General features: G+C 37.7%; 1 protein-coding gene and 1 non-coding gene across 2 annotated transcripts; one reads left to right on the forward strand and one right to left on the reverse strand.

Moving 5' to 3' along the window:
* Window positions 1–800: 800 nt before the first annotated feature.
* On the forward strand, window positions 801–872 carry Trnae-cuc (transfer RNA glutamic acid (anticodon CUC)). Its single transcript has one exon. It is a non-coding gene; the product is annotated as a tRNA-Glu (tRNA).
* Window positions 873–15543: 14671 nt separating this feature from the next.
* On the reverse strand, window positions 15544–26204 carry Hey2 (hes related family bHLH transcription factor with YRPW motif 2). Its single transcript, XM_076859768.2, has 5 exons — window positions 25945–26204; window positions 24085–24163; window positions 23871–23954; window positions 21365–21446; window positions 15544–17551 (listed from the first exon to the last, which is right to left on the reverse strand). Exons 1-5 carry the CDS (start codon window positions 26025–26027, stop codon window positions 16866–16868), a joined length of 1014 nt encoding a protein of 337 aa, XP_076715883.2. The 5' UTR covers window positions 26028–26204; the 3' UTR covers window positions 15544–16865.
* Window positions 26205–27547: the final 1343 nt, after the last annotated feature.

Here is a 27547-nt window from a genome sequence, read left to right on the forward strand (position 1 = left end):
TGCTCCGGTTTCCTAGTTTTTGACCTGAAGCTGGGCTTTCTTGAGCTCCTTTTTGCCGATTACCTCAGTTCGCGGCCGTGTCTAGTGTGAAGTGAAGCCATGGCCCGGGTCCTAACTGTCTGAAACACGTGAGGACACGCTGGTTCTGCTGGGCAGGCCACCGACCGCTCACGTGATACATAGGTGACATGCCACTCATCTTACTTCGTAATATATTCCACGTGATCACTAGTTATTCAGCAATATATCACACATATCACGTGATAGCTCTTGTTTATAAGTAATTACAAACACACTACACACACGCGCACACACACGCACCCTCGGCCCTTCCTCACTCAGCGCACGAGCTTCTGTGTGTGTGCAGTGTCAGTTGCAGTCTGTGGTTAGATTCAGGACTCAAGAGCCCCGTGACAGAAAAAGTCAGGAGAGAGAGACAGTGAGAGGCGGAGGTTGGCTTTGGATAAAGGAAATAAAGCAAATTACAACATCTGCACAGCAGCTTGACACTTATCTGGGCATACAGAAAGATTTAGATGTGATCAGAATGAGAGTTTCAGGACGTCTTTTCCAACATAGCAATCAGGAGAAGATTGGATTTCTGGGTCCAAGTATTTTTCCTTAAGAATTATGTCAGAGCTCCGCCCTAGCTTTGAAAATTGGCCTCGGTTTTGAGGTCTGAGACTCAGCAGAAACCAAGTAGACATGGCTCAGGGCCCACAATCTGCCCTCTACTGGTGAGAATCACAAACACAGTTGTGATAGGAAACAAATAGAGTGAAAGAAGCAACTCAGCAAGCTCCCTGGTGGTCTAGTGGTTAGGATTCGGCGCTCTCACCGCCGCGGCCCGGGTTCGATTCCCGGTCAGGGAAGTACTGTTTTTCGTTTTCTCTCCAATTTTAAAACCAGAAGGGACTTTTTATCTGCTTTTGATTTGATATTTACTGATTATTTACTTTTAATACTTAGTTTTGTGTTTTTAGAGACACAATTTTAAAAATTCAATTTCTTAAAAAATGTTACACTAAAATTTTAAATACGTTATATAATTATAGATATTATTTACAATGATTGAACATAAAGATTTGGGATGTATTACTCATCAATTTGTTCAACAGACTCCAAAATCGCAGTTTCCAGCCTTTAAAAATAATTTGAGTGAATATTTAATCCTTGTTATTTAATCTTTTATTTAATCTTGAGTATGATTGAATACCTGTAGGAAGAGTTATATCCTATTTTGCATCATGCTTAGATTTAATTTATATTTTAGTATATATTCAGATTATGTATTATTTGTGTAAAGTGAAGTGATTCCTACATTGTTCTCCTTTATAAATCCAAGAGTATCTGTTTGAGATATGTGGTTGGATAATATCTGGCTTCTTTTCTTTTAATTATATATTTACTTTTTAATTTTATCTAAGTTTTAATTTTTGTACAAAATATTCACATGAATATGGCAAATTTCTTACATGCAGGTGTCAAGTATGTAAATCATATAACTCCCAGACCTCCCCCCAAATGGCATCTGTGATTGGGAATTCTTACTTTCAGGACAAAGGGGAACTCTGAGAGTTCCCAAAAAGAAAATATGGAAATGTTGGAGTATTATAGAAGGAAAAATGGTGCTATATAGGCATTTTTTTAATCCTAAAATTTCAAAATTATTCTAATCTTTTGTTTTTGAGCTCTTGCGAATATTTTGTTTTGTTTCCATTTTGTTTTTAAATCTGAAATTTCACAACGGTATAAACATAGACTGAGAGCTTGATTATGTTTTGCTTTCCTTTTACCCGAGCTGAATATTTGTTAATAGTCCAGGAAGTGCATGGCCAGAAAAGATGTGACCTTGGTGCTTTAGGAACTTTCACTTCTCTGGGGGGAATTAAGACAGAAATGTATTTGGTATCATTGTCATTAACAAAAGTGATAGGCATCATCTATCGATTATTTGCTATTTGCTATGCTATGTGTCAGGTACTTCAAGCGGTTGGAGAGAGGGAGAGGGAAAGGCAGAGGGAGAGCAGGTGGGGGGGAGACTAGATGAAAACAGAACTTGAAAACTCATTCCCAAGTTGGATATAAAGGCTATTAGTATCTGGAATGGAATAGAAGAAAAAAAATGGGCATTTCATCTAGGGAATCCAGGAAGACTATATTAGTCAGGATTCTCCAGAGAGATAGATAGAACCAATAGGAGAAAGAAAGAGAGAAAGAAAGAAAGAAGGAAGGAAGGAAGGAAGGAAGGAAGGAAGGAAGGAAGGAAGGAAGGAAGGAAGGAAGGATCGTTCAGGGATTTATTGTAGGAATTGGCTCATGTGATTATGGAGACTGAGAAGTTCCACAACAGGTTGTCTGTAAGCTGGAGACCATGGGATGCCTGTGTGTGGCTCAGTCCAAGTCTGAAAGTCCTAGAACCAGGTTAAGCCAATGGTGGAATTCTCAGTTGGCGGCTGAAGGTTGAGACTCTCAGTGGGCTATGGGGTGCAGAGGCACTGGTATAAGTCCTGGAGTCCCAACATCCAAGATCCTAGAGTTCTGATGTCCAAGGGCAGCAGGAGGAGAGTAACGAGGTCGGGTGGGGGGAGTTGGGTGGTGCCTGTCCACATTGAGGGAAGATTTTTCCCAATCAAATCCACACTCACTACCCATCTCCTCTGGAAATACCCTCACAGACATACCAGAAAATAATGCTTTACAATTCTCCAGGCAATCCTTAATCTAACCAAGTGGATAACTAAAATGAACCATTACTGTGACCAAGGCTTGGCATCTGCAATAAAGGCAGCTATATCAGGTGGCCTATATATAGCAATGGACCTGTGCTGGGACAAAGTGCAGGATGAGTCAGATAGGCAGATGGAGCCAGATTATGGAAGACTCAAAGGCAAGCTAAAATGTCACAAAGGGAATCCAAGAGGATTTGGTGACTGATAGGACCTACCTACAGGGTCAAGAATAGGGAACAGTCATTAATGACTCCATGATTTGTGGTCTGTGTGGTTAGTGAAGTTAAGGGGCATAAATGGTAACAGAGAGGCTGACGTGAGGAAACAATGGGAAGAGAATGTAAATGCAGTTTGATCCCTTACAGAGTCAGCATAGCCAAAGTGGCTGGAAATACAGGAGTAAACTTTGATTCTAAATTCAGGTTGAAGAAATAGATTTTGAGCTATTAGCTTAGAAGTTTAAGAAGATTCTAGCTCTCCCAAAGAGAATCTATAAAAAACAACAGAAGACCAAGGATTAAGCCCAGGGCAGTATGATATAGGAAAATGACAAAAAGCAGAATAACTAGCAAAGGAAGCAGCAGAAGTTCAGAGAGATGATAAAAGGATAAGAGAGATTCTAGAAGGAGGCAGCAGTGAAGAGAATGGGTTATTATAAGGAGGCCAAGGAGAAGGTGAAGGAGAAAAGACAGGTGGTGAGACAATGCTGATGGGTACAGAGAAGACTGGTGGAAGCCAGATGAGAGTAAGGGAATCTGTCTAGAAGTTCATTGCTATATACATAATTCAAAGAGCTAAGGGTCTGGACTAATGTAAGAAAGAGACAACAAACTTATACACAAACTAGATGTTAAAGAAGAGCAAATATGGAGATGAAAAAATGTCTTATGAAGGCAATGAAAACATTCTTGCTGAAAAGTTAGAGACTGTGAATTAGTCCTCACTATGCCAATATTAGGTGAGTTATCTGGAGTAAATGGTCCAACCTCTCTGAGCTTCTGGACCCCTTCTTGCCTGTACAGTGGAGGTGTACACTTCACAGGTATTTTTATTTATTCATTCTTCATCAATTTAACAGTTACTTAAGGAATTCTTACTCCATGCTGGACACCACTGTGGGCTCAGGTGTACGAAAATGAACAAGTCTGTCTCTACTTCAGTTGAAGGGGAATCAAAGGAGAAAATGATTAAGGTTTTCATCATCATCTACTAGTTTCAAAAGGGAGCTTCTTGGGAGGGAGGCAAAGAAGGAAGTCATGTTGCATTTAGATTTGGACCGAGGTCATTCAAGTGAAGCTGCCCCATACATAAGTTGATGTTTGTGATTAATGGTAATGGATTTGGAGGCAATTCAGGTCTGGAGTGAGAACTTGAGATTGAAGAGTGAAAATACTTGGCAAGAGATAGAGTGCAGCAAAAAGAAGAGCCAAGATTTGCAGGGTTGACTTTGGCTGAAGGAGGACAAAGGAGAAGATTCTGAAGGAGGAAAGTCAGGAAAAGCCAGAGTCAAAGAAGCTTCTTGCCTTGGAAATATTTAATTAGGGGTTTCCAGGTTTTTTTTTTTTATTTTTTTATTTTTTGTTTTTAGGTTTTAGTATCTTTCTTATTTTTTTTTTTTTTTTTTTTTTTTTACCATTCTGTTGTTATTTTTAGTCTAAGAATTGTACTTTTCCTAAATGATGTTGTCATTAGACACAACAATGTATCAGGTCATTTATACAAAGCTAAAGCTTGCTACTTTGTAGAACTAGAATATCACATTCAATTTTGTGTTTACAAATAAGGGGGAAATGCTCAAGAACTGTTTGCAGAAATATTCCAGGTATGAAGAGGTTCTTTAAAAGCAAAAAACAAACAACAACAACAACAAACCCAGGAATTATTTAATATGCACTAAAAAATTTGCTGTATAGCAAAAGTACTTTCCTGGACTTGTCCAATACTTTATTTTAAATATAAAATCATCATTCACCCAGGATTGGCTTACTAAACTAGATGATGATTTGAGCTGAGAAATAGTAAAAATTTGAAGGATGACTGAGAATACTGAGGGGTGGGAATTTTCATGGACTTTTAATAATGAAATAAGAAACCAAAAAAATAAGATTGTTAGGGCTGTTCTTGAAAACAATCATATCTAGTTTGAGTACCACATAATGCTATTTTATGTGAATAACAGCTCTGTATTTTCACCGAGAAAAGAGCAAGTGGAAATAGAGTTAAACTTAGTCATTCTGAAAGATGTCTGACACTTATTGAACTCCTTTATTTGCTGAACATTCCATTAAGTGCTTTATCCATGATGAAGACATGATGATCTGTAAAAATGTTTCCATCCCTTTTGCATATTTTTAATTAATTTTAAAATATCATTTCCATATCTCTAGTTAATTATTATTTTGAATTAAATCGTTATTTTTGTCTTCCTACTATAATGAGAAGGCTATAGAAAAATATTTCTAGCCAGGCATGGTGGTGTACCCCTATAATCCTAGAGGGTTGGGAGGCTGAGGCAGGAGGATCACAAGTTCAAAACCAGCCTCAGCAATTTGGTGAGGTGCTAAGCAACTCAGTGAGACCCTATCTAAAAAAAAAAAATACAAAATAGATAGGACTGGGGATGTGGCTCAATCGTGGAGTGCCCTTGAGTTCAATCCCCAGTATCAAAAAAAAAGAAAGAAAGAAAGAAAAGTATTTCTACATTAGGAAACCAATTTTAATTTAAACCATGGACCTAAATGATCAATTAGCTTTTATCCTGATTATCATATTCTCTGAATTTTTATAATATGTATACTATATAGTATTTATATAATCTGCTTTTTTTGTATAAGTTGTGCTTTTGTATGCTTCCTGAGGCTAGAGTTCATATTTGTACTTATGTGTTCCAAAGTGATGGTCCTACAATTGGTGGTCACATTTTTTTTGTCTTGATAATTATTATGATTCCCCCAAAGTGATAAAACTACAGAAAAGGCAAGAGCTCATTGGCAGAGAGCTCTGTCTATGTTGTATTCATCTTTATGTCCTTCAGGCTACGTTTGTACTTGGCATATGAGAGTGAGTCAAATGACTCCTGAGTAAATAAATGAGAGAATGAGGCAAAAAGCTTGAACTTGAACTTGTCAGAAAAAAAAACAAGAGTGATTGACAGAATCTTTGAAAACAGGATCAATCTTTCCTGACCAAGGAAATGCAGATGAAGATAACAAAAGAGATTCTGTTTATACCCTTCAAAGTGGCAAAAATGGAAAAATCTGAAAATATCAGCGGTTGGCAAGAATGTAGAACGATTAAAAATCATATACACTAAGGGTGGGAGTATAAATTGGTGCAATAAAATAAATTTAGAGAACACTTGGTATTATCTAATAAAGTTAAATGTTCCCATACCTGCAGCTCAGTCCTCAGGAAATCCCTACATGTGTGCACCAGGATGTGTGGTCAAGATTGTTCACAGCAGCTCCATCCGTAAAGGGTCCCAAATGGAAACAATCTAAATGTCCATCAAGAGTAGTGTGGCTAAATATATTGCATACAGTCATACAATGAAATATAGTAAAGTAGAAAATAATGTATGGATTCCTCCTGAATCTCAGGGAAATAATATTTAACTTAAAAAGCAAGTCAAAGTATGATCCCATTTATATGAAGTTTTAGAAAGCTAAATGGCAAATGTTGTTTATTGGTATATACATAGATATACACTAAATAGAAGCAGGTCAGTGGTTATTCCTAAAGAATAGAGAAGATGGAGAAAAGATTTGAGAAAAAGCACAGAGGGATATTTGAAAGTACTGGCAGTGCTAAATTGGGTGGTAGGCACATGTGTCCATTTTCATTTAAGTATTTATATCTTATATATATATATTAATCTTCTGAACAACTGATATTTAATTAAGATAAAAAATAAAAAGAAATAACATAATGTTTGAGCTAACTTTTTGGAATAAGATCATATAAGAAATACTTAATTGAGCAAAGTTCCACTCCCCTATATAACAATCGTTTATAATGCGGCTTTTTCTGCAGAAAAAAAGTTCCAGGGAGGTTGAAAATGGCAAGTGTGAAAGTAAACCACAAGGTGGCAACCTCGTCTCATATGTCTTGTCCTGATTCCTTAATCTAAGTAACCTGGGATATGTTGGTTATGGTTACAATCTGGAGTTTATTGTGTCCATAGGAAATAGCAGATTTTTTTCTTTAAGTTTTTTTCTTCTCATTTCATTAATTGTGCTTTATTTTATTTGGATATACTGTGCTATCAAATTAAGATTTGGGGGAAGCCATTGAAATTCAGTGCAATGAGTATGTTAGTCCAGTATGTGACATTCCCTCAATTTTCTCTCAGTAAGTCATGCATTCATGTATTTATTCATTTAGCCAATGTTCACACATATTTGTTGAGTTTCTTTCCTGTAGCAGACAAAGAGCACAGAGGTCCTGAGACTCGATGGTGAACAAAAACATTGTCATTATCATTTGCTTTCAGTGTAGTGGTAGAGACAGTCATCATAGAATCACAAATTCAAACTGCAACTGACATTTTTTTTCATTCTCTCTCTTTTTTTAAATTTATATATGACAGCAGAATGCATTACAATTTTTATTACACACATAGAGCACAATTGTTCATATCTCTGGTTGTATACAAAGTACATTCACACCAATTCGTATCTTCATACATTTATGTTGGGTAATAATGATTATCACATTCCACTATCATTTCTAAGCCCATGCCCCCTCTCTTCCCTTCCAACTCCTCTACCCTAACTAGAGTTCGTCTATTCCTCCCATGCTCCCTCTCCCTACTCCACTATGAATCAGCCTCCTTATATCAAAGAAAACATTCAGCATTTGGTTTTTTGGGATTGCCTAACTTTGCTTAGCATTATCTTCTCCAAGGCCATCCATTTACCTGCAAATGCCATGATTTTATTCTCTTTTATTGCTGAGTAATATTCCATTGTATATATATGCCACATTTTTTAATCCTTTCATCTGCTGAAGGGCATCTAGGTTGCTTCCAGAGTTTAGCTATTGTGAATTGTGCTGCTATAAACATTGATGTGGCTGTATCCCTGTGTATGCTGTTTTTAAGTCCTTTGTGTATACACCAAGGAGAGGGATAACTGGGTCAAATGGTAATTCCATTCCCAATTTTCCAAGAAATCTCCATACAGCTTTCCACATTGACTGCACCATTTTGCAGTCCCACCAGCAGTGTATGAGTGTACCTTTTCGACCACATCCTTGCCAACAGTTATTGTTGTTTGTCTTCATAATAGCTGCCATTCTGACTGGAGTGAGATAAAGTCTTAGAGTGGTTTTGATTTGCATTTCTCTAATTGCTAGCAGTCATGAAAATCTTTTCATATATTTGTTGATTGATTGTATATCATCTTCTGAGAAGTGTCTGTTCAGGTCCTTGGCCCATTTATTGATTAGGTTATTTGTTTTTTGGTGTTTAACTTTTTGAGTTCTTTATATACCTTAGAGCGCTTTATCTGATGTGTGAGGTGTAAAGATTTGCTCCCAAGATGTAGGCTCTCTATTCAACTTACAGATTGTTTCTTTTGCTGAGAAGAAACTTTTTAGTTTGAGCCCATCCCATTTATTGATTCTTGATTTTATTTCTTGTGCCAAAGGAGTCTTATTAAGGAAGTTGGGCCTAATCCCATGTGATGAAGATTAGAGCCTACTTTTTCTTCTATTAGACACAGAGTCTCTGGTTTTATTCCTAGGTCCTTGATCCATTTTGAGTTGAGTTTGTGCATGGTGAGAGATAGGCGTTTAATTTCATTTTGTTGCATATGGATTTCCAGTTTTCTCAGCAACATTTGTTAAAGAGGCCATCTTTTCTTCAATGCATGTTTTTGGCACCTTTGTCTAATATAAGATAATTGTAATTTTGTGGGTTAGTCTCTATGTCCTCTAATTTGTACCGTTGGTCTACCAGTCTGTTTTGGTGCCAATACTATGCTGTTTTTCTTACTATTGCTCTGTAGTATAGTTTAAGGTCTGATATAGTGATTCCACCTGCTTCACTCTTTCTCTAAGGATTGCTTTAGCTATTCTGGGTCTCTTATTTTTCCAGATGAATTTCATGATTGCTTTTTCTATTTCTATGAGGAATGTCATAGAAAGAGGGCTAGATAGCAAGTCAGAGATAGCAGAGAGAGGAAGACGCAGGGAACCCATCTCTCATGGCTTTGTAATATGAGGTTGAGAATTTTGTCTTTATACCAAGAGCACTTGGGCAGCCACAGAAAGAAGGATGCAGAGCAGCCCAAAGCTACACAGAAGCGCAGGGGAGCCAACAGTTTCTATCAATTCTGCCCTAACTGATGGATAGTAGCACCATTGCATTAACCTGTGTGTGATTAGTTTTTGATAGTACATTACTTAAAAATAGCAATATAATTTCACTATCAGCAATATTCATTAAAGATTGTTTTTTGAACAAACATGATCCTGGAAGCATTTATTTGAATCAGACTAACAACCATTACTTTTGAAAACAGGAAACATAAACTATAAAAGATAAGAAAGAAGATGTTTATTTTATGCTCACACTGTCTCAGAAAGAACCATAAGTTGGAATTTAGGAGAACTGGTTCATGTAACTGTGGGAAAGATTATCTATTTGGGGGACTTCAGTTTTTTGAATCTGCAAGATGAAGCACTAGTAGTTTATGTTAACTCTGGAGTTCTGTGAATCTCAATTTTTTTTCATGGAAAATATGTATATTTCATGTCAAGAGAATAGATGTTGGAGGACTGTCTTGGTATGTATTTAAATAAATATTTGTTAGTGGGGAAGTAGAGGTTGTATGTAAGACCTAATGAGGCTTACTTTGTTTCTTAAGACATTTAATAAACTTAATTTGAATAAGTTGTAATCCTACTTATTGTTAGTATACTATGTGCCAGGTCTTATGAACCTATCTCACTTAGTGCTCAGAAAATCCCTATGAGATAGATGATTTAAAAAATACATTTTACTAAAAAGTAAAACAAAGCCTACATGCACACATTCAGTAATTTGTTCAAAGTCACAGTTAATGTATCTACAGATGTTTTTAGATCTGTCTGATTTCAGGATCTTTTAATTTTTTTACTAGTTACTACACTCTTTGAGAAGTGTTTTTTAATGACATAAATACTGAATAGAGACAAGTTTACTAGAATTATAATATGGATTTCACATTTTTTTCAAGTCAATCTGTTGAATTCAAATGCCAAGAATTTTGATAAGCTCTCAATATTAAAAAAAAAAAACTGCTCAATAGACTTGATTTAAGTAACTAAACATGCATTTCCCTCCATATGGCCATGAATTCACCATATCTTTGCCATAATGTGTCTTACCAGAAGAGATTACACATACAGAATTTTGACTCCACAGCTATATATTTATAAAGAACAGTTAAAAATTAACTTTCACCACTTGTGTCATCATGTCATATCTTGAAGGCAATTTGTGATTTTTTTTCTGCTTCCTTTCTTCTCAAACTATCCATACCCAGAGCAATAAGGCTTCCTACTGAATATTGGCATTTGAGAGTGGCTAAAAGCATTTATACTGAATTTTTGGTGCTGTGTTGTTTTGATTCCTCTTGGGAATATTTGTGGTTTTGAGAGCCACATCAAAGGAGTGGCTCTGGGGTGAGAACTGGTCAACATGGGCCAGATAAGTCATGGTTTTAGTGCTAAGAATTGTTCCCATGACAGTCATGGAGAGATGGCACATTGTGTTTCAAGTCTGTTTTCTTGGGGTAACACACAGGCTTTATTCTGCTCAATGATTCAGCACTGATGGACTCACGATATCTTTTGCTGAGCTATGTGGCCCATCAAGCCTTCTTTCAGTAACAGTAAAGGATGTGTGTCACCGTAGGCTATCATGCCCATGAACTTGATTACCATGCTGCACTGAGGTTCTGATAATATTACCAAACCTGACCATTTGAACTATTCTTTTTATATTTTGACTGGCAGAAAGATGTCAACATCATAAAATAAATCTAATAGTGGTTGCTTGTCAGACAAAAGTATTAATTGACTTAGTTTCCATTTAGGGGTGGTTTGTGGTTGTGACAGAGAAACACATTTTGGTGAGAGTAAAACATGGTCTGCATGCATCTATATTTTGCTATCATGACTGTAAATACATCTCTGTCATCTGCCAGATTCTCAAAGAAGTCTACTAAAAGTAGCTGGCCAGGGGCTGGGGATATACCTCAGTTGGTAGAACGCTTGCTGAGCATGCACAAGGCCCTGGATTCTAATCCCATAAGCACCTTAAAAAAAAAAGTAGCTGGCCAGGACAGACTGGCCAGGATAAGGGCCTTCTCTAACAACCTGGTCAGGATAAAGTCTACAGAAAGGCCCCATGAGACACATTGCTTGGTTAAAAAGAAACAAACCAACCAACCTCTTAAGGTTTTCTGTAATTAGGGAAAAGAGTTTTTGTTAAAAAGTGCTGAAAGATCTAGGATTATTATATGATAAATAATATCCTGCTTGATAATTTATAATCAGGAAAAAAGGGGTTAACTTAAGACACTCGGTTGTTCATAGGAGTGTATGAGTAATTATAAATTTATCACCTTTATACAAGTGAAACATTCAGAATAATAGTCTTCTTTCCAAAAATACATTTTCTTTCCCATGAGAAAAAAATGAATTTGTTTTCATAATAAGGAAAACACAAAACTATTACAGTGTAAACATGATGGAAAAAATTTAAGAATCCCCCTGCTCAACTTATTCAACCTCTTTACATTCCTTAAAAAAGCTTATATTTTATTACTCACAAGTATCATTTGATATGAAATAATCTCGTTGCTCTCACAAACTGACAGACTGACAACAGAGATCAAACAAACCCAATATTTAGTTTATAGAAGGCTGATATCTGAGAAGCATGTAAAAATGTCTCTGGGACTAAGATTAAAATATAAATATAATATATATATATATATATATATATATATATATATATATACACACACACACTCTTAATGGTTATAGAAAACATTTTTAATTATAGGCTAAAGAGTTTAGGTTAATTTAAACCCTAATAATGAGAATTGCTTAAAAGTGAGCAGGTTACTGGGCAGCTCAGTATAGGTCAAACAAAGAATGTTGTTTGATGACATGATAGACCTGAAATGTTTAAAATTAAGAATAATCCAACATTAAAAACAACAACAACAAAAAACCCAACCAAAAAACTCTTTTATATTCAGTGGAAGAATAGGGACTAACCCCCTCACCCCCGCCGCCGCCACCAACTCATTTTTCTTCCTGCTTTGTCTTAGTTCCTCAACATTTTGTCTCACCTTTGTCAACCACATTGAGTGAGACTATAGAATATTATCTGATAGACTTTACAGAGCTCTGGTAGATTCACTGATGAAGATAAGATAGGTTTAAGCTGCTTGGAGTTTAAACTAGAGAACTGCCCAAAGAATCTTCCTTTAGTGTTGTATTATAGAATCAAGTACAATTTCTTACCTTTCCATCCTTTCACATACTGAAGAGGTGAGATGCTGGTGTTTATGTTAATACTACAGACACATTCAACCTTGCCATCAGTCCAAAGGGATTGCACACAGGTTGGAATACTAGGGTTCCAAAACCTTGGGTCAAAAGCCACAGCCTATAGGCCAAAAGTATGGGCTGAAGAGTCAAACAGGCCTAAGTTTAGTCATAGTTCCACCTGCTAGATAGGATGTGGAGAAATTAACGTCTTGTTTTCCAATTCCTAATATACTAATAAGTATATTCTTACCTACTTCATAGGAAAGTCATGAGTTTAAATGAGGAAATAGATTTCAAACACTCAGCATGAGGCTTAATATAGAAAACAACCAAATAATATTGGCAGTAGTACCACAGCTGATTTTCTTTCTTCATCATGTCTTACAGAGGGTGCTGGTTCCTATAGTGACAGCAGAGGATCTGACCAGCCTTATTCTTTTCTTTTCCTTTGAAGTAAGAAGTGAGGGGACCTTGGTGCCTACACAACCACTTCCCATATGCTCTGGCCCCTTGCACCAGATTGTGTAAGCTCAGGGGCTTTTCTTCTTTTTAATATCTGCCATTGAAGTTCAAAGACTTGTCTTTCCAAAGAGTATCAGCTATATTCACAGTTTATGAGGTCATGTTTGCTGCAATGCTTTGTTGTAGTTGCTAAAATATTCACCACCCTAGTCACTGCTTAGATCTTAAAAGAATTATAAGAGGAAGCCACACTCCACTCCAGTAAAACTCAGAATAAAAATGGTCTCAGTGGGCATCTAAAACCTGAAAAACTAAAACAAAACAAACAAACAAACAAAACTACCCTTAGATTACTAAGCATACAAAGTCAATGTAGATTCTTTAACTTCACCAGGACCCTATCCTAATGACATATTTTAAAGGTAAGCTAAACTAGCCAAATTTTAATCCATGAATACCTCTAGCCATGAATTTCTAAAATTGCATTCATCATCAGTATGTTAATATATTGCTTCAAAACTAAGGTGCATTCTTTTTCATTTTTACATGCTGCTAATTAAACTATTTTATGATCAATGTATATATAAAGTTATGTTGCAGCTCTTTTTCCTTAAAACTTGATCTTAGGCCAGTAGGATATCTTGCAACTGATAACATCTTAAACATACAAGAATATGGAATCCTAACATCATATTGCTCTGTGATGATGTCATCTAAGATGATTACTTGTACTTTGTGATAACTTTATGATGAATAAAAAGAACAAGTCAAATACATAGATAATCCAAAAGCATTCATTATTGCTAATACCTTTGCACACATGGAAATGAGAGCCATAGGTTTAGTTAATACTTGGATTTTTGTTGTTAATATTACTTTTTAAATCCCTCATATTTCTTCAAATATGCTAGGAAATATCTTATTTGTTTTAGCAAAAGTTCTCAAGAAAAACAAAAAGCCCTCCCCACCAGTTCCCAGAAACCCCGTCTTTCCTCTCAACTATGCCTCCTTCTTTTCAGCGTCCCTGCAAATATCTAGGGCAGCAACATACCTACCTGTCACTGTTAAATGTAGGATTGTACTTTCATATGCTCAAAGATTATCTTAAGGTACACTGACTACACACTACTCAAAACCTGACACATACTGCGCAGTGCTGGGTAAACAACAGTTACTCAATAAATACCTTCTGACTTACTGATGTGAAATCCAGAACTGTGTTCTAGTTGGGCATACATAAAGCTATTAAAGGAAGGAGAACTCAAATTCCCCAAACTGCTGCCTTTTCTTTTTATCTAACTAAAATCTCTATGAGTTAATTTTGAGATCCACTTTTACACAAATAAAGGTCACCAATAAATCAAACCATAAAAGTTCTTTTTTCCCCCTGAAACCAGTTGAAAGGGAATAATCCCTTTTTAATTTTGGTTACATACGTGAAAATTACCATACTTAAAAGTGGTACACCTCTTCACAGCACACTTGAATGAAAGATGGTAAACTCAATGATCTGGTTAATATAAATAATTAAATGTGATTTAAAAGCTAATGACATAAAACACTCATCATGGACCAATTAATTTGAAGCTACTGAAATTACTGACAAAGATTATTTTAAGGAACACTGACTTATCAACTATGAGGCAAGTTGGTTTGCAAACATTTAATCCATTAAACTGAAAAATAATAAACTATATTTTATAACTTGGGAGGAAATAATGTAACAGGATAAATGAGGGAAGGAGTAGGAAAGGGGATTTATCTTAAAATATTTATTTCCAATTTTAAAAAGTTCTTGATCTTTAAAGCAGTTGGCGTTTGAAAAAAGGAAAAACTGTTCTCTAAATGCTGTCATTACTCCAAGCACAGAACTGACTTTAAGATCTTAAAATAAAAATTACTTAATATGACTATTATTCATAAATCATGATTAAAAAACAAACTTCAGAGCTGGGACTGTAGCTTAGTGGTAGAGTGCTTGCCTAGCATGCACGAGGCCCTAGGTATCACAAAAAAGAAAAATAGCCCCAAACTACCTACTTTCATCAAAACTATCTGAAGGCATCAGAACTACAGGGTTATAGACAGGAGGAATAAGATGATTTGCAACTATCTCTTTTTAACCACTTATGGACAGAAAAATAACTCTCCTTCTTTTTACTTTGAGCATATTGATATACATAAGAAGAATTTTTTTCTTTCTTTTCATCTTTTTGGTCCAATGGCTTCAGGAACTTTATATCTTATTTTAGATATAAAGATCTTATTTTATATCTCTTCACCAGAGGGGACAATGCCCACAACAGATCCATATCAACAAAATAAATGTTCTGGATGCATGCATATGCCTATTATGCAGTTAGGTGATGTTTACAGACACTTTACAAATATTTTTGAGTTACAAAATGCATTACACATTCTAGATCATTATCCATATGAGGTATTCTCACATTTGGAAGTATTGAATTTGCACTTTACCAAGAATTATGGTTAATACTAAACGGCAAAGGAAAATAAACACTTCTTGCCTCCAAATGTCTCCTCTGCCTATGTTTAAATGACTTATAAACTCATATAAATGCTATTTCAAGTGAGCTGTGAATTATACCAAATGATTTTGAAATATATATAGAAAAGCCATGTAAAGGAAAGCCTCACTTGAAATTCATATCAACTTTCCATCTGAAAATCAAATCATCCACATAAAAATAGTCAAAAAGAACTTCATTTAATTAGTGAAATGTAGACTTTTGCATAGAAAGAGGTTACAAAGTAATGCGAAAAAGACTAGGTACAGTAATTTTAAAACAAATATTTAAAAGTATTTTTGCATAATGTTTAACATTTTCATAATGTTTATTGCTTTCTCCACACAGCAGAGAAATGAAGTGCATAATAATACATGCTGTGTTTTTATCTTTCAAATATAAAAATCTCACGTGCTCAATTTCAATGTATTAAGAGATTATTTTGCCATTAAGCAAAAATCTAAAAAACAAAACAGCATTATATAGTACTAGTCTAGCCATGGGCAAAAATAATTTATGTACATCCCATTGCATACATTCATCTTGATTTGGGATCAAATGTGATCACTAACTTGAGCAAGAATATTTTAAAACTGTGGTTTTTCTCTTCCCAATGTTCTCTCCTTTTCTCATCACCTCCAGAAATACATCTCCCCAAAAGGTGACAAGATCAGATGTTATATGTTATGTGGAGAAAATGAAGAGGATAAATATATAAAAATAGTCCAAATGAAACTGAATAAATTAATCCAAAGTCTTGCAAACTGGAGGGTTTCCAAGTTGGCATGAATTGGACTCTGGTAGGCACACAGTAGGCAATTGCTTCTAGATGCACTATATAAATGTAAGGTTTATATAAAGAAGCACCGTATTTTGAACCATCTAAAAAAATTGCCTGGGGGCTTGCAGGCAGAGCAGAAATGCTTGTTAATCTGGGTTCTGATGGAATAATTGTTTCTACCAAATCGCTGCTAAATGTTACTGCTTGGCAAGTCTGTACAAAGAAAGCAAACTAAGATCAAACTAGGTCTTTCAACTTGAAAATAATTTGCAGCAATCTTTTTGACCAATAAAAACTGTTGGTTTCAACAGAATATTCTGGCATTGTCTGAAGCCTAATGCAAGACTTCTGTTCCTTTCCTTTCTTAACCTAATGCCTACACTCTTCTTGTGCAATGTTGCATGTTCAGAAGAAAACCTTCCTTAGCTCAGGCACTTATGAAAGATGGATTTCTTTTCCCCATTTAGGTTCCAGAGAATTCAGTCATGACATTTTTCTTCCCCAATTCAGTTGTGCAGATGCACATGTAACTGAATGTTATAGTCCATGTATTTTTCAGGAAACTTTTAATGGACACAAGTGTTGAGTTTTCAAAAGTTGCTGATGTCGGTTCGGTTACCAAGCTGCCTTAAACAAAAAAAGAAAAAAAAGATAATACCACATTTCCACTCGTGAGGTTTGTGTCTCAAATAGCTTTATTGTTCCTTTGTGGATCTGTAGGTATCTGTATGGCTACCTTCATGGTGCAGAGGTTTTAAGCCGACTCTGAAATGAAGAACATTCAATTACAATTGCGAGAAGTTCAAGCATAACTTAAAAAGCTCCAACTTCTGTCCCCCAGGGTCGGTAAGGTTTACTGTTTGTTCCGCTGCTTGTCTGCTGGGGACTGGACGTGGCTGACACTGATAAGGGTGGGCTGATTGCTGTTGCTGCTGCCACTGCTGCAGCTGCATTTGGGGGGAGCATGGGAAATGCTCCCGCGAAGGACAGAGGGAAGCTGTGTGCAGCTGCAGTGGCTGCTGCAGCTGCGGCATGGACGGTAGCTGAGAGGGACAAGAGAGAGGTGGAGAGAGGTGGCACACAAGGGGCGACGCTGCCGGTTGATGGCATTCGAAGGGCAGAATCTGCATGGGCAAATGTGGCCGTGAGGAGGGCAGAGCCATGGGCAGGAGGCACTTCTGAAGTTGTAGAGAGGCGACAAGGCGTTGACTCCGAGGCATGGAGTCCGTTGGGTTGGAGCAAGGCCGCAGGAAGATGGTGGAAGGCTGCTGCCCAGTGATGGGGATGAAGGGAGTGATGGTGATGGGCCATTGAGGATGTCATTGCGGCTGCCTCCCGCTGGGAGGCGCAAGTGCTGAGATGAGATACGAGGCGCACGCGTAGTGGATCTGAGGAGTCCAGGCCTTCTACAGAGCTTAGGTATCTGGCCACTTCTGTCAGGCACTCTCGGAATCCAATACTCATGAAGTCCATGGCAAGGGCATGGGCGTCAAAGTAGCCTAAAAACCGGTTTGAGGAGAGTGGGGTGGGGGTGGGGAGATGGAAAGATAAGGAGGAGCAAAATGAGATTACATGAGTCCTACTATGCCCTTAGGATATTTAAGTAGAACGACAATCTTTTCTGAAAATATTTCCAGTTATTTATAGTTTTAATTTCTGTAGAATAAAGTATGCTTTCAAACTTGCATGTGTGACAGCACTGGTAATGTGTCACAGTTGTTCTTGCAAGTAAATATTAGGGGCGGGGGATTAATAATGTCCCTGTTTCAAATCTTCCAGGGGAAAAAAAAAAAAGAAAAAGAAAAAAGGTGTCTCTTCTTTAGCTTTGTGAGATAATGACATTCCCCAGTAAACTTTTTCATGGAAATAGAAAAGGCTTCTAAAAGGCTTCTCTCCTCTGTCCCAAGTGTTAGAAATTACAGGGCTTATCTGAAACATCTGTAAAGTGCAAATTAGCAGTTTGAGGACTTTCTGTAGATATGTGCTATAATTTCACTAATTCATAAGTACTTTTTGACTCACACTTTTTTTAATCAACAAAGTGAATACATCTTATCATTATTTTGTATGAATTGAATGAAAACAAAATGAGGTTTTTTTTTTAATTGGTTGCTAATTTGAAGATCTGATTTTTCTGTCAGATAATGCAAGGGTGTTCTAGTAAAATGAGATTACTATTGTATAATCTTTGTTTTTCTGAAGTTCAAATATGTATCTCCTTTGTTGGTTATTTGACTTTTATGTGGCATCTGCCCAAGGGAAAAATGTGTATTAATTGTATCTGTGTATATGCCCCAACACCCCATATCTGTAGGTAATTACCATAAAAATAGCTAAAGTTGGGCCTTATAAGTCTTCTTTTATCCAGAGATAATACATTATAGGAAATAGTGATATCTGATTGTTATAGTGCCAATTAAGGGCATGATAATAGATATTTTTGGGGGGGGGGGGAATGGCACCTTCTTTGATCACCAGCCTGTCCAAATATATCCTTTTCTGATTCTTTCTAATTTGCAATTTCTTTTTAAAGTAATTTTCTAATTAGAAGTTTACTGTACTCACATTTTGGATGTATGTATACATGAATGAGAAATAAGATTAATTTCATCTAAGGCATTTACTATATTATCTTTTTATGGTTTTGGCTCAAAGTATTACCTGTTTATCATCTACTAAAAATTAGACTAACTTAAGTTAGAACCTAAGTATTTTGGAAAAGAGTAGTCACATAGAGTCAAAATTGTAAAGCTAGAATTCCAACAGAAACCTGGAAGTCTTAAAAAAGATGTTTGGGGCAAATGTATTCACCATTAAAACAGAAACAATAGCACAATGCTGATACAAGAGAATATCCTGGACTGTGGAAGATAGGCAGCAAAACTAGCTATCATCCCAAGACCTTAGCACAGCTAGTCAACAAAGCCTCTGGGGTTAGTAGGAGAAGCTCCTAATGTCTCCATGAAAAGATTTCACATTTCAGTTCTGAGGGTTCTCTGCAGGGCTTTGCAGTCTTTTGATTTCCATGAGAGGAGGAGGAAGGTAATGATTAGGTTCTAGAAACCCAAAAAGATTTAGAAATTTAGGTGACTCTACCAAATCTTCTCTAGAACTACCACATTATCAAGATGGACTATAAAGAAAGAACTAACAGATTTGAAACTCCAGGAGCTTCTGAGAAATTTTATTTGTGGTCACGAAGTAAGTGACGTTTGTGGATTGCCAGCTAAATTGCTGTATATGGCTGAGTCTTTTGTTGCATCCTACAAAATACAAACTATTTAATTCCTATCCTGTTGTTGAATGCAAGAGAGAAATGATGATGAGTAGCTGTGAATGGATCTCAGGCCAACATAGCACACATGTCCATAACCTTGCTGTGTGCCAGCATGATTCTATGGACTTTAAGTCTTGAAGTGCATTTACTCACAACAACCCTGTAAGATGAACAAACATCTTCATTTTACAGATGATGAAATTGGGGTTAAGCAAGGGTTAGTAATTTATCCCAGGTCACAGAGCTAACAAACCGTCAGGCCAGGAGTCAGGAAGAGACAACCAAGTTAGAGTCCATGCTCTTTACCCTGACATTCTGAGATAGCTGGGAGTCTTTAATTATGCAAGACCAAACTGCCAGTCCCCCTTCTTTAAGACCCACATATTCTCCTGTTCTATGACCTTTCTAATGACCCAGCAGTCAGGAGATTTGCATAATGCCTACTTGGAAATGTCTGCTCAAACTATTCCAGGATGAATTTTAGGACTGTTCAGGTAGCCATGAATAGCAACCAAGATGGAACTCAGCTTTTATTATGAAGCCAAAGAACAATATTACTCTTTAGAAGTACAACTCATGCCAAATATTTGAAACCCTGATAACATTTCAATGTCAAGGGAAGGAGAGCAATTACACTTCTTCTGTACCATCACTAGCTCAATCAGTCTCAACGTTCTGAGACTTAGGTGTGGAAACATCCATGATGCTGGAGAGGTCTTTGGAGCTCATCTTGCTAACGGAAGCCTCAAAGAGCAGCAGATTACTTCTGTGGAAGTCAAAGGCAAGGCAGTGGCCAAGCTAGGCTGGATCATTAGCTTTCTATAATTTAACTCACTTCTCTTCTTTATATTACAAGAAATGTTTGTATCCAATATTACTCTTTATTCATTTGGGATGGCTTCTTGGGAAGGTATAACCTGGATAAGCCATAATGTGTGAACTTAATAATCACTCTGTACTTCACACAGATAAAAGATGGTTAAAGGCAGGGTAAATAATCTACCAGTTCTCCGACTGGTAAAAAGTCATTTCCCTCCATTGACTTGCTCTGCCCTGATTGAGAAATAATAGCTATTAGTAGAAGGCTAATGCTGAGCACAGGAAGCCTCCAGTATTTAGTTTAACACTTAACTCCTTATAGTACCCTCTCTCTATTCAGTGGTCAAATATATTGAATAACACTCTTGGATGAGATGAATAACAAAGGCTTCCAAAGAATGAAAAAGCTACAAACAAGCAAAATTAAAGCTGTCATCCATCAAGTGATATTTGGGGAAGGGGATAATGAAATCTGAATGATATTGTAGCTTTTACTATTTTTAGCCTGAGATACTACTGATCCTTCTCTGATCCCTTGAAAATTCTTTCCTAAGGTACTGTCTAGTACAGAGAATCTCTCTCTAGGGAACTGGGCCCAGAGGAGACTCCTGTCTGCTCAATTATGAGTCAACTTTGTTCATAATTTCTAATATAGACATTTCCTAACTGAACTTCAAATGTTTTGTTTAGTTTAAAGCCAAGACCAACTAAACTCTGAAAACAATAATAAAAATAATTCTAGTTACTTCTTTTACAATTCTTACATGATTTTGAGTTCTGGCCTTGATTTAATGAAGTAAAAAGAAAAAGGAAGAAGGAAGAATTAGGAAGAGGAAGAAGAACAAGAAAGAAGTACTGCTTCTAACCTCCTGTTTATATTTGGATGTTTGTGTGTTTGTTTTGTCTTTCTGTACAGATTCCAGCGTGCGCTTCTTAAATCCCAAACAAATCTCTGACCAGGCTGCTGTGAATGAAGCTTTACTCCCACAGTATTATGAAAGCAAACACAAGCCCAGGGTCAAGTGCTTCTTTTGTTACAGAAGTTCTTTCCCACGAGTTCAATCCTGCCATTAGCATTGATTTCCATGGCTTTAATCTGGGGCCGCCTATCTCAGCTTGTTAAAGAACAGTTCAACTATGACTTCCTTACAATATTAGAGGGAAAGATGAAAAGAGAAAGGTAGAAAGGGAATAAAAAACAAAGCCACCAACTTACCTTTACCCCCTGTTGCCTGAAGCATCTTCAAATGATCCACTGTCATTTGCAATATTTCAGCTTTTTCTAACTTTGCAGATCCCTTCATTAAAAAAAAAAAAAAAATACAGTCTCCTAAGTCTTTCACAAATTAACTTGGAACATTACAGATGGATTTTAGTTTTATAGTTTCAATTTTCCCTCTCACTAGAAAATTCTAAATTTATTATCTTCATAGGGAAATCTGAATTCTTTCCAAACTTTACAGGGAAACACCTAATAATAGGCACTTGCCATTTTAACTTTTAAAGACCAAAAGAAGACATCAAATAAATGATTTTTAATCATAATTATATTCCTAAGATCACTCCAAAAATGTATTAAAATTGCAAAAATGTCAAACTTTGTGTTTCATTTCTACCTTGGTTAATATTATATTTTATTAGAAAACATTCAATATTCATATAATGATGGAGTATAGATCAGTTGAATACCAACTCTGGAATATAAGGGGACAGGATTTTAGCAAATTATTGCTAAAAGTAGATGAGTCAAAAATAGAAAATAGCTCAGTGGAAGACTGTTTGCCCAGCATACATGAGGCACTAGATTCGATCCTCAGTACCACATAAAAATAAACAAATAAAATAAAGGCATTCTGTCCATCTACAACTACAAAATTAAAAAAAAAAACAGAAAATTCTGATAAAGCCTTAAGGTGATTCATAAAGACCACCAGTAGCAGACCAAGAAAAAAAAAAATTAGTTTTTTTATCCCTTAATAGTTACCAGCAGGTGTCACTGTGAATTTCATGATCACAAACAAAAAGGAATATTTACAACTTATTTAAGAAGCATAATAAATGTTTAAGGATTTTTAAACCTTTAAAAACAGTTCTTAATAAAATTTGTCTTGCAAATGTATTTTTATGCTCCCCTTTTTAAAATAAGGCAACCCCTGGAAATCAATTGAAATACAAATATACCACCTCAAACTGTCTCAGGGGGCTGTGGGTGGCTTCTAATTTCCTGGAAGAGCTAAATAATTAAACCAATGTGTTCTTTCTTTCTTTCTCTCTCTCTTTTAAAGGATTCTAAAGTTTATTCCAGGTTTCTATGCTTTATTTGTTTTGTAAAAATTATCAGCACCCAGGACATGGCAAGAGTGTTAGAATTATTTAACTCTAAAGTTTAAACACTCTTCTAATCATATTGTGACAGGGCCAGCTCTCTAGGGTTTGTAGCCAAACCCTGCTAATGGGAAAGCTTATGTTTATGGTAACTAGCTGCCAAACAACTGAGGTTTGTTCTTAAGGTTTGTTTTAAGTCAACATTTAAGGAGAAAAAAAAATTCCAACCAATCAAGGGAGTGGAGGGGCACACCAAACTGACTGTTCCTCATAACTATAGACATTTCAATATTCAAAATTTTAAAAACATTTATTATTGACATTTTAATTTGCACCCTTGTCATTGAAAATGCTACTAATCAAACATATAATTTTTGTATTTAAAACAAAAACAGTCTCAGCATATAAATTGGGTGTCTTTCTCTTAAAGATCCATAATCAATAGCATATCATATCCTGTATTTCTGTCAGTGTTCAACTTTTCCATGAAGATGTACAAGGAGTTTCTGTGAAAGTGACCAATAAATAAAAACTATAGTTTCTGGAAAATCTCCAAGGACTTTGCTGGCCTTGCTTTAGAATGTTTGTGGATTCATGAAGTAAACAAACAAACAAAAAATGGAATAAACAAACAACTGCTTTCTGGTACCCTACTTGGAATTCAATTGAAAATATTTTCAACAAGGACATATGCCACATCCTTTGAAAGATGCTCTTAGAAATCCGTGCCATTAGCCACTACAGCCAGAGAAACGTCGCTTTTCTAAACCACAAAGAAAGATTTAAACATTTGGCTTTCTGCTTTTCTAACTGAGTAAAATTGGTTTTTGTAAAAGAATATTTGAACCCTGAAAAGAGGCATTTATGACTAATTTGATTTTTGCCAACTTTCCAAAATGTGCCCCAAATCAAACATCATTCTATTAACCCAGCGATTAAAAATGAAAGCAAGAGGCTTGGTAAATAAATTGTATTAGTAGTATTATTTAGGAAGTAGAACTAGAAAGTTACTTCCTGGGCTTTATTTATTTTTTTAATTTAAAAGATTTTTTAGTAGTTTGAGAAAAAATGATATTTCACATATATGTTTTGAAGAATGTTACATACAGCACAGTTTTAAACAAAACCACTACTGGTGTTCATAGAAAGAACAGAAGAAAGCATGAACACTGTTACCCTAAAGGGGAAAATAAGCTAAAGAATGGAAATGTTTTTCAACTTCATGATGGATTATGTTTTTAATAGTTTTGCCACAACAAAGCATTTTATTGAAATAGCTGCTCTGTGCCAGATCAGGGCACATACACCATTATTTTAATGAGCTTTAACAAGAAACTCACATTCCCAGATGAGAGAATCAGATTCTTTGGGCTTTGGGGGTGAGGGGGGTAGCTTACTTGTTTTTCAAAAGCAGTTGGCACCAGTCGTCTCAACTCAGATAAACTGTTATTTATCCGATCCCGGCGCCTTTTCTCTATAATCTATCTCAAAGAAAGCAAAACAACAGAAGTTTATGAATACATAAATGATAAAATTACTCATAATGGAAAAACACAACTGTTACATATTAGGCTGGATTACATGAAATAAAAAGAAAAAAAAATCACATACCCCTCTCCTTTTCTTTCTTGCCATAATTTGAGATGTTGTTGTTGGAGAATTCGATCTAATCACAGAACTAGTACTTTGCCTATGAAATAGGAAGAGTATGTCAGGTGCTGCATTAACATAACAATGGTTTCTACTGGGTACTTCGTGGCACCCATTAAATATTCAAAGTGTACAATTCATGCCTGTGTTATTTTATTCTTAGTTTTTACTTCCCTTCTAATAACCTTGCTTTGGGCCCTTCTGTCTCTTTTCAGGCAGGAATTATGCCTTTGAAAGATATTTCATTGGTAATCCAGATGCCATTTCTATTGGTCCTCCCTCCTGTCAGACACACTGAACAAAGTAATAACACTTTCAAAAATAAGGATCATATGAAACAGCACTATCAAATAGTTATCACACATCAAACTGTTGCCCCTAGATGCAAACTTTAAAATGTAGAGAAGTTATTACTATTTCAAAACTTCAATTAGGAGTATCTTAAACAGGGGGGGAAAACCCCACAAATTTGATGTTCTGCACATTAACATTCCCAAAGAATAACCTAAATTACATATGTAATGACAGCGAAATTAAAGTTAGGCTTAGTACTAGGTAAAGGCTTTACTTTGAAAACGAAACCATAGGTGTCACTCAGCTTTCAAACTAAGCTTAAATCTCCAGAAGCTGCAATCCACCTTCAGTTTACTAATGAAAAGGCATTTTTATGTTAAAAATTAAAATTATTATTTGGTCTCATAACTTTCACACTCCTTTCTAGTTTGTATCTCTTTCTCTTCATAATTCATGAATACTATGCTTCCTTATGGCTCAAATTCCCCAGGTCCTGTTATTTGTTCTCTTTCATTTCAGAAATACTGCACACACCAGGTTCCTATTACCTCACCTTCTCACTTCTGGATCTTATTTCTGAATTAACTAACCCCTTCATTCTCACTCCTTCTCTACTGGTTTCACCTTTCACGTGACATCTTCCGTTTTTTCAGACCTCATTTTTAAAGATGACACAACACTTTAATAAGAAGACACTTTGTAAATGTTTCATGTAAGTATGGTTGCTTTTGCTGATTCCTGACTCTGATTTGTTTAGAATAAGAATGTGGAAAAAAAAAAACAGTTTTCCAAAGGCAGGAAGAATTTCACTCTTTGAGTGACAGCTGCAGATAAATAATTAAGGTGCTTCTGGGGATGCCAATTAGAAGCAATTATCATTTGACCCGCCTTGGCTCTAAAATGCCTTGGTAATCTCCCTCTGTCAGAGGAAAGTAGAGGTCTGGCTTCTGTGATCATAATGCCGATCTTTTCCAGGCTTAAGAACTATCAGTCAAAGAAATGTCAGATTCGAACCTTACATCTGTCACTCACTCGCCTGATAGACAAATCACTCACGGTTAACCTGCACAATTCAAGCTACTTAGGCTTGACATCGAAGATTGTTTTAATTGCTCCAAAACCCAAACCTCTCTAAAAATAAAAAGTTAAATTACTTCTCTTCTCCTGAGCTATTTTGGAACTGCCTCCAAATACAGCTTCAGCGGCGGGGGCATCTCCAGTTGCCCGGACGTGCCTATCGGCTCGCCCAAAGCTGACAGCTTGGGACCCTCCCTCGCCAACGCCTGCACTCTCCGGTTCAGTCGCGTCCTCAGTCCTCTGCCCCACCCCTGGAGAGAAAACCCACAATTCTCGCCCCACCCCAACTTACGCTAAACGAGTGCCCACCACTTTAAGTTTCTCCGGCAAAACTTTATTCTCTCTAGCAGGACACTGCAGACAGAAGCCTCGGGATTTCCAAGAAACCCTCGTGCCCGAAGCTCCCTGACACCCTTTGGCCCTGGCAGCTCGCGCCCAGCGCGCGCTCACCCAGAGTAATTGTTCTCGCTCCCCACGTCGATGGTCTCGTCCACGTCGCTCTCGGAGGTCGTCTCCTCGCAAGGGCGCTTCATCTCGGCAAAGACCGTTCCGGGCGCAGCCCTGCCGGAATCACCGACGCTGAGCGGGGTGCAACACCCTCCCCGCCTGCCTCCTCCTTCTCTCCCTCCCGGGACTTCTGCAGGCGAGGCTTCAGCGGCGGCGCGGTCGGCTCCTCGCGGCTCTTTCCCACGCCGCAACCCTTCTCCGCAGCAAGAGCCGGCGCCGGCCACGCCCCCCCGCGCGGGCGGGGTCACCTCTCCCACCCCGGGCTTGCCCACCCCTCCGCCTGCCGGGCACCGCCTCCTCGGGGGCCGGCGTGGCCCGCTATTGGCTGGGGTAGGAGGGCGTGGCCGCGTTCGCCAATGCCCGCCTCAATGCTCTGGCAAAGGCGTGGGAATGCGGCCGCCGCGCACCTGGGACCCTGAGCAGCGCGCGGGCTGGGAGAGGCCGCGGAGAGCGTAAGCGCGGGCTGCTTAATTCCAGCTAGTGAGCGCGCGGTCTCAGACGCCAGCGCGGCGGAGGCGGAGGCGAGCCGGCGAGGGGCGGGCTCTGGATCTGGGGTTTCGGCCCTCCTCAGCTCCCGGCGGTCTCGCCCAGGGAGTCTTAGTTCTGTGTTTAAAGAATAACCCCAAGCGCGTGGCTGAGTGTGAACAAGCGTGTGTGACGTCGGGAGGCGCCGTGACTTAACCGAACCGCCCCGCTCGGCTGTCCCTTGTCTGGAACAAAACTGCTGACTGGCTGACCCCAGCGGTCACATTTGCCCTGTGGGGTTTTTGAAAACCTTAAATCAGTGTTGCTTTTTTCTCTCTGACAACTCCTGAGGCTACTTCCGCGGCCTCTGAGCTGTGGACAGATAAAGACGCAAGTTTCCCCGACCAGGTACTTAACCGCTGGCAGTCAGAGGGTTTGAGAGGGCCCGACTGATGTCCGATTTGCTGTCCCTCAGTTATTTCCCTGTTGTCTTTGGCCACAAGGACTGTTTAGCAGACCCGGCTGAGCACGCCGTGGGCTGGAGTTTTGTCTACTCAGATGGTAGGAAGGACTCGAGTAAGGAAGAGGGGATTTCAGGACACACTTTAGGATTTCCAATTCGAGTTTCTTGGGCTTGGGTAATCCAAATAAGTGCATAACTTCTTCCTCAACCTCCCTGGCGTGTGCAATCGCAGCAACCGAATTAATGAGATTCAAGACGTGAAGATTCGTGCTTGGAAATTCAATTTCTTTTCTAAATTCCCAGTTCATGTCCAGTAGTTCTTAGTACACGGGCAACGTGGGTTGTCTAGGACTCCACCTCTTCTTTCAAATTATGTTTTTAAGCTACTTTTTCTGCGTTTAGTGGAATTTTTGAACCGGCTACGCTGAAGTATCTCCGCGAGGGCAGGAAGTGAGGGACCGAACCTGAGACACCGGGGTCCGCTCACCCTCCGTGGCGCTTAGGTACCAGGTGGAGGGCGGCGTGTGGTTTGGGGTCCAGCCCGAGACTCCACGCTTAGCATCGGGACAATTCTGTGCTTGGTGGTTTAAAAAAAAAAAAAAAAAAGCGTTTGAGAAA

The sequence above is a fragment of the Callospermophilus lateralis genome, chromosome 6 (genome assembly GCF_048772815.1).
Source record: "Callospermophilus lateralis isolate mCalLat2 chromosome 6, mCalLat2.hap1, whole genome shotgun sequence".
NCBI lineage: Eukaryota > Metazoa > Chordata > Mammalia > Rodentia > Sciuridae > Callospermophilus > Callospermophilus lateralis.

What these genes read in the sequence shown, in the direction of transcription:
- Hey2 (XM_076859768.2), bottom strand. Translation starts at nt 26,027, where the DNA reads ATGAAGCGCCCTTGCGAGGAGACGACCTCCGAGAGCGACGTGGACGAG. An exon ending in CAAGAAAGAAAAGGAGAGGG is followed by an intron (nt 23,955 to 24,084) that starts GTATGTGATTTT and finishes TCTTTGAGATAG; the next exon opens with ATTATAGAGAAAAGGCGCCG. An exon ending in CAACTGCTTTTGAAAAACAA is followed by an intron (nt 21,447 to 23,870) that starts GTAAGCTACCCC and finishes TTTTTAATGAAG; the next exon opens with GGATCTGCAAAGTTAGAAAA.